Raw genomic sequence first — 8564 nt, 5'->3', positions numbered from 1 at the left:
GCCACACTCTTCCAGAAGAAGCAGAGATCTCTGTCCAAAGCGCCCATGCTATCAGGACTTCTTGGTCTCCTGAAGCTGCTTTTGGACTCTTTGTTCCCCTTGTTTACCCAATACAAGGGGAAACCGTCGAGCAGGGAAGTGTCCTTATCGTTGGGGCGCACCTGGACGAACTTGTCCTTCCAGTCTTTATAGGATTGCTGGAAGATAGAGAGGATCGACCTCCCAGCAATCTCGTTCAAGCTTACCCACAGGCGATCTCCTGGGTGCTTGGCTTCAAAAGGAAACAGGAAGACATCCACTGATGCTGGCAACCCCAGATGGTCGCACATGACCTGGAACGCCCGCACAAACGCCCAGCTGTTGGGATGGAGCTGGGCGGCGGCGATGTTGAGCTCGGTAAGAAGCTCCCTCTCAAAGTGAGTGAAGGGAAACCTGAGTTTCACCTTCTTGAACAAAGTTGTGTAAACGAAGCAGAAGGGCCCATCGTTGTTCGCCTTGTCGTCGGCGCAAACTGGCAGGTCGGGGGGGCAAGGTAGCACCGTCATCTTTTCGTCGTGCTCCTTATGGAATGATTGGTGAGGCTCATCCCCCTTCGTCAACCGCAGAACTGCCCCAGCAGAATTTACAGAAGATGTTTCCCTCAACAAGGTCAAGTTGGCCCAGGGGTATAGTTTTTTGAAGTCTGGCGAGGGGACGGAGGCTCCTCCGGTGACAGGCGGAGTAGCCTGGGCCAGGTTGGGGCGGGAAGGTGTAGGCCTCTCAGCCTGAGAAGACGAAGCACCGCGTGCTCGCGGTGGGTCGTGTGCTTGTGAGGAGGGGTTTCGTGATGAATGAGGAGGATTTGGGGTGATCTTTGAGCGAGTCATTGCGGAAGCTGCAGAGGAAAAAGAAAAGGAAAAATGATCAGGGTTCGCAGAGGCTGGCTCGATCATGAAAGAAGGGTGAAAAAACCAACGAACGAAGGTTCGTTGTAACGAAGACGAAGCCCTAAGTTACGAAGAAGGAGAAATGGAAAAAAACAACCCACAACGTATGCACCAGACAGTTAAAGGATGATGCGAATCGGTTAAAATGCAGGAAAAACCGGCAGAAGAAGGAAAGGAAGTACCTTTTTATGATCGGAAGAGTAGTGAAGGATGCTGGTGATTCAGGAGGTTGGAGAGCGTTGAGAGCTTTTTTGCAGAAGAGAGTTGGAGCGTCTGAGAAAACGAAGAAAGTGATGGAACAGTGAAGCGAAGTGAGTTTAAGGGTTTTTCGAAATGGGTTTGGGAAGCGCAAACGTTAACTGAAGGTAACCGTTGATAAAGCCATGTGTCGAACGAAGGAGGAGTGTTTGGTGGAGCGTAAGAGAAGCAGAAAGTACAACTGCTTGGAATTCTGCGTCAATGCCACGTAGATCGGTGTTGACGTGACTCTTTCAGTCTTTTCGCTGGACAAGTCTTCGCTTAAGACTGGGGGGCTTGTGTACCGCCTTGGTAGTCGGAAGTGATGACGTGGCACCAAGCTACAGTATAGGCGTGTTGACGAGAAGCCAGGTTGGCAGAAGGGAAGGAGGTCGGGGGGCTCGTGAAGTCGCCAGTTATTAAGTTGGCGTGCTCCGATCTCCAGTATACCAGAACCGGCGATCACCGGGTTAAAGATGAAGTCGCCAGATGTAAACTCAGGCGACCAAGTGATTGGAGATCGCCAGAGCAAGCACATCGCCGAAGATGAAGGTGGTGCAGATTATGAAGGCGGCCGGCGAGACCACAGGGAAGGTGTACGAAGGCACCCTAACTCGCCAATTCTAGTAGAGATCGCGCTCCCAAGTTAGCTATGCACTGGGCAGTACCATGCATAAGTAACTTAGCCAAAAGAGAGTCAGAAGCAACGCCCAAGTCAAGGAGGCTCCAGATGATGGCACGTGTACGACTGGATGCGAGCCACGTGTCCAGATCTGTAACTGCCAGGAGAGAGAAAGTGACCAGGTATTTAAGGGTTCCCCAACGAACTTTTGAGGTACGCACGTTCAGATTGTATTCTTTACGCTTGCGAGTTCTTGAGCATACTGTGAGAGAGAACATTGCACGGTTCCTTGAGAGTTCTTGAGTGTTTGCTCTTGAAGTATTTGGTGGTTCAGTCACTGACTTAGGCGTTGGAGTGCGATCGGCCGCAGCGACGCCGCTCTATTCTTTTGCAGGTTCTTGAGGTGGATCGTGACGAAGGACGGAGGTTGAAGCGGTGCGCACGTCGATCCAAGTTTGACGAGGCAAGTTCCAACGTTCTGGTCAACAGGCAGGATCAGAATTGGATCAATGTTCTAAGACAAGAACTCACCAAAACTAGCACCAAATCCAAACTCACATGGAAGTTCCACATATTGTCAAATTGAACCAACAAAAAGAGGTAAAACTTAAAAACACCGAATGGAATTGGATAAGAAACAAACTGAACCGAACAAAATGAAATTAAAAGGCAAAGAACTGAAAATACTTGCTGGAAAATAAGAACAACCGAACCAAAAACTCAAGAACACAAGACAACATGAACAATTGAAAGAGAAGGAAGGAAGGAGAAGAGAATGCTCATGAAGATGGATGCAAGGTTGGATGATCACGCCACTAGAAGGATGGTTGCTCCTAGATGAGTGTGCTGCCGCCACTTGAGGACACCATGGATCCTTCAAGATAAGACTAGAGAAGAAGGCTCAAAAGCTCTCCAATGCTCACTCAAAATTTGAGTATAGTTTCTTTACTCTAAATTCCAATCTCCATTTTACAAAGGGAGCACCTTCATTTATAGCCTAAGGTGCTGAAATGCAAGCTACACAAATTCAAAAATTCCTTCCTAAAAAGTTCTAGAACCGGCGCCAATTACAAGGCATGAGGAAGGTGTGACCTCTTCCTTCACTTTGGCACCTCCTATTCTACTCCTACACCTATCTACTAACGCACCCCCCTCCTAAAGCTCCTAATTAAATCCTACAAGATGCTATAACAAAAGAGGTTTCTAATGTTTCCCTCTAAGCACCTTCAACCAAAGAAATTACAAAAAGAGAAAATAATTGTCCCCTAGCTCCTAAAGCTTTGAACATGCTTCTTGTAAGTCTTGGAGGTGGGCTTTGACCTCCATGGGCGTCCTCCATTTGTGCCTCTACCTCTTCTTGATCTTGTTGATTGGCCTCCATGTCCACTTGAGCTTGATCTCCATCAATAATCTTAAACTTTGTGACAGTATGTTCTTATCAAACTATGTTAAACTCTTATTGTAATCATCACTTTTTACTCCTAGATTCTATCTTGTCCTTTTGATGAGTGTTGTGTTTTCACCATCATCTTTATCCCTTTGTCTCATATATTTATATTTGTATTTTTTTATTTATTTTTATTATTATTATTATATTATTATTATTATTATCAGTAAGAAAAAGACATTTTGTGCCTTACTAAAAGAATTAATAATGGTGATAACATTATAAATAATAGGTCTTTTGTAGTGTATTGCAGAGATATATGAGAAAATATAAGTAATTTAAAAAGTGTAAATAAAATTATGGGAGAAAAGCAATAATAGTAATTATAATAGTGAAATAGGAATTCTAGAAATTATAAGAGTGAAATAGTACATATAAAATGTGTACTACAAAACAACTTATCTATTTATATATAGTTATAAATTATTATTATCATTATTATTATAGAGAAGAAAGAAATAATTTCTAAAATGCATGAGGTTAAATAAAAAAAACATGATCATGCAATTAAATAGTAATTTAAATAAAAAACAATATGATAGTCTTAATTTTGTAACAGTAACGATCATTCCAACTTACTATTTTTTACAATATCTGTCTCTGTTTTTTTATCAAGAAAATAAACTGAATAAAGAAAGTGTTTCAATCCTTTTACATATGAAGAAAAGATAAAAACAAAACCAAGAATGTTTAAAAAAAACCATCTGTAGTGTTAATAAAAAAGACAAATTCTTCCTGCACCCAATCTTTTTGAACCTGTAACCCTACACAGTTTTAAATTTCAAAAATATTTATTATTCTAGAAATAAAAATTTGGAATTAGAAATAATACATTACAAAAAAGTACAGATTATTGTATTCTAAAATAAAAATCCAGAAATACAAATAAAAATCTCATTCCGAATAAAAAAATCCACAATCTGAAAAAAAATTCATAAACATATTCCAGGCATTTGGTCTTTTCATACAGAAATTGGGTGCATGATGCATGAAGTAATTGCCATAAAAAATAACCTGTGACCAACACCTACAGCAAACTGTACAAATCCAACACCTCCACGTCCCACTGAAAACTACTTGTATTATGTACCCTTTGAGCCTCTAAAAACTGACACCCAGCAAAACATCCAAAGAAAAACTCAAAGATCAGAGAAAACCCTGCAACTTGTTTGTTGTAACCACTTCAAAGCACAGAGAAGGAGTAAGTCCTTTGCAGATCAGATCAGAGACAATATTTGTCTCTATAGTTTTTAATTTTTTAATAAACCTTAAATTTGATATTTTGTAACTGTTTCTCTCATTATGAATTTTAATCTTAACTTCTTCAGAATATAAATGATGCTTATGTTAACTGAATATAGTTGCGGTTGTGAACTCAGTAATAAAAGATTAAAGTAGATTATCGAAGTTCAGTGGTTCTAAACTACGAGCCAGAAACATATGGACAGACGAAAGGAGATAAGAAATGCGACCATGGCATAGACAGAGGGAATAAACGATGAAATCTAGGAGATGAGAAACGAATAAAGATAATAAACTCTTGTATAAAATGTAATTCAAGACATCTACATCAATAAACAATCAGTTTGGCTCACATGCACTAACTCATCATCCATTATTTTCATTTTGGTTGAGGGCGCTTCATTTTGAGAAGATGGGAGAGTCCTGCAATAACGTGTAAACGACTACTCGGGATACCTGTCTTTGCCAGGGCCTTGCCATTGTTGTCAAGAAGCACAAAACAAGGAACATAGCTAACATCATAATTAAGGAGCTGCAATAGGAATATTCAAAAGCAAGTCAGCAAGGAGTAATAATACTTTTCCATCAATAAAATTATAAAGGCCTCAAGTATCTTAATTGAAAAATGTATTCTACTTTTTAATTAAAATGTAATATGTTCTCCCGTATCCTTCCAAAGAGCTGTAATATGCCCATTCATCAATTTTTATTAGTATTTGGTGATAATTGAGATGTCCAAGGAAGCAACATTTGCTACAGTTGAAAGGTAAGGTTAAACATGGAAACAGCATTTGTTACAAATTACAATACATAATCCAAGACAAGATACCGGGTTAAGGCCAATTTAAGCAGCAGCAGCTGGATTGCAAATAAAATTTGCATGGTTTTCTTGCATGTAGAGGTAATTCAGAAAGAATGAATAAAAATAAAAAAGCCAAAGTTACACAGATGAAGAGTCAAGAATACAATACTTCTTTAGAAGGATAATCACATTTGAAGAAAACACTGAGAAACAGGTCGGCATCTTGAAAAGGTCAAAACATGGCTGGGAGCAGGAGACAAGAGTCACAGAATGTGAACCCAATGGCTTATTTCGTCTGCCCAAACGTTATTTACTAACATGAATAAACTATCATAGTATTTACTAAACCCCCATGTCCCATTAAATTCTTCCTAATAACCAAATTGATATGTAAGCTTATACACCACAATTAAATAAACAAAATAATATAAAAAGATTACAAAGCATCAAAGTACATTTATATTCTTCACAATCCAATGGCAAATAAACCCAATCTCCATAACAGAAAAAAAAAAATAGCTAACATCATAAGTTCATCACACCTATGCTGTTGCATGATTGCATGGGTATTGTCCATACTACCCTAGAACAGTTATTGTAAAAGTATTATTTTATCTTCTAATTAGTCTTTTAGTTCTTATTTATGCAAATTAATTCATATAACCAGAATTAGATCTATTCCAATAGATAGATATTATTTTTATTAAGGATTTCTGCTAAGAAAAGGGTTTAACTACTGTGATGACAGAGTGTGATTTTTCCTAAACTGTATTAGGTTATCTTTTATTTTTCCTAGCTGCTTCTTAGCTATCTTTCAGATCTACTTTTTTATCCTTTTCTCTGTGTCTCTTCTGTGATGCTAAATGGTCATTATCATTAGTAGCAGAAATGAAGTTAATAATACTCAGAGCATCATGAACTCTTGTATGCAAAAATGTGTTGGATTTACCCAAGCCCAAGAAAAACTTAATCACACAGAATGTTCATGCAATTTATGCAACCGAACAGAAACCTTTGCTGAGATCAAGTTTGATCCCATGCGGGGATTCTCAAAGGCGGGCACACGCCAAACAACATTTTGCTTCTGAAACCCACTAAGCGAATAAGGAGCATTTTCCCCCTTACTACTACTAAAGGTTTGCAGAAATCAGTAACACACAATCAAAACTTCCTGAAGGTACTATTCGATTAGATTTCTCCACCAGCCAATGATGATTCTCAAGATAAAATTTGAAGAATGAAGGCATATCTGAAATCATTAAATAAAATGGAACAAGAAAATAATCTTTATTTTAATGAATATTGGTACAAAGGAAAGAAAATTGAATGATATAAACCAATGATTCTCTCCCAATTTGTACTCCAAACTCCAGCAGTGATATCTATTCCTTCTATTTCTATTTATACCCAATCATCTCTAGTCTTATCTAACTAACTGGTGCAACCAACACATTCTAACCCACTTTTTATTTGGGCGCCTGCAAGCAGAAACTACTAATTCTTCAAGCAGATCATGTTTTAATTCTTCAAGAGCATAAGAATGAAAATATTAAACACTTGAGTAATCAAGAAATTACTAAATGATGGGGATTTTCTAGAGGATGAACATTGAAAAATATGGTTATTCCACCACATGATCTCTAAATGTTTAAACTGAAGATGTAAACTTAAGGAACAATGGTTTTATTTTTCAAATTACTATTCAATCAATCACAATATAGTCATGGGTTTGGTGAGTCGCATTCAGATTTCGTTTATAATTTAGTGTACCCTTACTCTATTATCTGAGACTATAAGGGTTAGTCACCTCAATCCCTCACAATGCAAAACATAATTCAGTTTAGGACAGTTTAGATAACATAGAAATTAAAAAATAAACTTCTAGAATAAATAATATGGAAAACCTCTATAAGTTTAGTTTATTTCCAAAGATACATCATCTCATTTTAGTTTGTGAAAAGGTTTATTTCATTTTTCTTTACCTATGAATGCACATACAAGTTTATTCACTATCCAACAGTTAATGTTGTGTTGCAAAGTATAGGATTAAAGGGAGAATTTCACAATTTACAATCTCAAGACTTAAAGTGGGTACTTTTATGCAAAAGAATGTACCTCAGGTAGCCAATTGGGATTCTCAGCATCGGCCATGACAACATTGACCCAATGAGAGTTCCTCGTTTCGACTTCGGAAACAAATTTGAGCAAGGAATTGCAGAGCCTGCACTTAGGTGAGTAGAATTCCACCAAAGTCGCCTCCTTGCCGCTCGCCAGAGCCGAAGCAAATGCTCTCTGCTCTGCCTCCGACTGTGCCAGAGTCGTTTTCTTCTTCCAACTAGAAACAGAGTTCGCAAAATTGAAAGCAATTAAACCAAGGTTTTGGAGAGACTTCAATGGCCAAGGACCCTCAAACTTGCAGGGACTAGGCCCAGAGTTAGGGCTTGCGTTATTCCATGGCCATTTTAGGCAAAACGTAGTTTGCTTAGGTTTAGGATTGGGAATAGGAACCAAATCCATTTTGCTTCGGGCATCATATACAAAGAGAACGACCAAGGATAAATACGAGGCAATTTCTGTCTGCACCATATCATTATTTAAATTATGCAGCCAATCCAAAATTTAAAACCTAATATTGTACTTGGTTTCATGTTTATTTACAGATTCTGAAATTCGAAAGTGGTTATGGTATATTTCGAATTTAAATATCTGAAAGGTTATGTTCCGGCCGGTTGACCTGGGTCGTCTTTATGCGTGGCTTGTTCTGACGAGTTAGGGCACCTTCGTTCTGCCTCGTCTATGAGTACCTGAAAAAAGAAGAACAAAGGGGCGTTCTCGCGGCCGTTTGCACTCCGACGATCAAGTCAGCTAGCGAGAAACATCAAAGTGACTGAAAACTGTATGGTAATCTCAATGACTGAAACTGTGTGGCTAAAGCTGCGTTGCCCTAATTGCCTTGTGCTCGCAGTGGGTGTGCCGTCAAGAACAACTAGGTTTGTGCTCGGTGTAACTATGAGAATTAGGTTAAAGCTTGTAAAACTGTGAAAGCGTACCTTACTAGGGCTCTTCGTGCCCTTTATATAGGTGAAAACTAGGGTTTACCTTTGCGCTGCTGCTATTATCTAGGGTCTTCCGGAGAAGGTCCTTGCGCCACTATCTTTAGGATCTTAGCGTATCCGGCCCATTGGCTTCCCTTATCTGGAGTGCAATGTATAACCTTATGGCCACTTGGGCTCTAACTTGAGCGTTGTATCTCTCGCACCATCATACTCCGTGGGTGCCCTAACTAAT

At 39.0% G+C, this 8564-nt stretch overlaps 1 protein-coding gene across 2 annotated transcripts; it reads right to left on the bottom strand.

Annotated features, from left to right (window-relative positions):
• Positions 1-4756: 4756 nt before the first annotated feature.
• Positions 4757-7943, bottom strand: LOC137817286 (uncharacterized). 2 transcript variants are annotated; one of them, XM_090305376.1, is made up of 3 exons: positions 7387-7874; positions 7221-7245; positions 4757-5011 (listed from the first exon to the last, which is right to left on the bottom strand). In XM_090305376.1, exons 1-3 carry the CDS (start codon positions 7860-7862, stop codon positions 4874-4876), a joined length of 639 nt encoding a protein of 212 aa, XP_090161502.1. In that variant the 5' UTR covers positions 7863-7874; the 3' UTR covers positions 4757-4873. The 2 variants fall into 2 exon arrangements, with proteins under 2 accessions (XP_090161502.1, XP_068476638.1); XM_068620537.2 differs by lacking the exon at positions 7221-7245 and having other exon boundaries at positions 4757-5006; positions 7392-7943.
• Positions 7944-8564: the final 621 nt, after the last annotated feature.

The sequence above is a fragment of the Phaseolus vulgaris genome, chromosome 7 (genome assembly GCF_051622355.1).
Source record: "Phaseolus vulgaris cultivar YP4 chromosome 7, ASM5162235v1, whole genome shotgun sequence".
Taxonomy (NCBI): Eukaryota; Viridiplantae; Streptophyta; class Magnoliopsida; order Fabales; family Fabaceae; genus Phaseolus; species Phaseolus vulgaris.
Note: the sequence above shows the minus strand (reverse complement) of the source record. Positions and strands in the feature narration are given on the sequence as shown.

What these genes read in the sequence shown, in the direction of transcription:
- LOC137817286 (XM_090305376.1), bottom strand. Translation starts at nt 7,862, where the DNA reads ATGGTGCAGACAGAAATTGCCTCGTATTTATCCTTGGTCGTTCTCTTT. An exon ending in AATTGGCTACCTGAGGTACA is followed by an intron (nt 7,246 to 7,386) that starts TTCTTTTGCATA and finishes TAAAGAAAAATG; the next exon opens with AAATAAACCTTTTCACAAAC. An exon ending in AACCTTTTCACAAACTAAAA is followed by an intron (nt 5,012 to 7,220) that starts TGAGATGATGTA and finishes GAATATTCCTAT; the next exon opens with TGCAGCTCCTTAATTATGAT.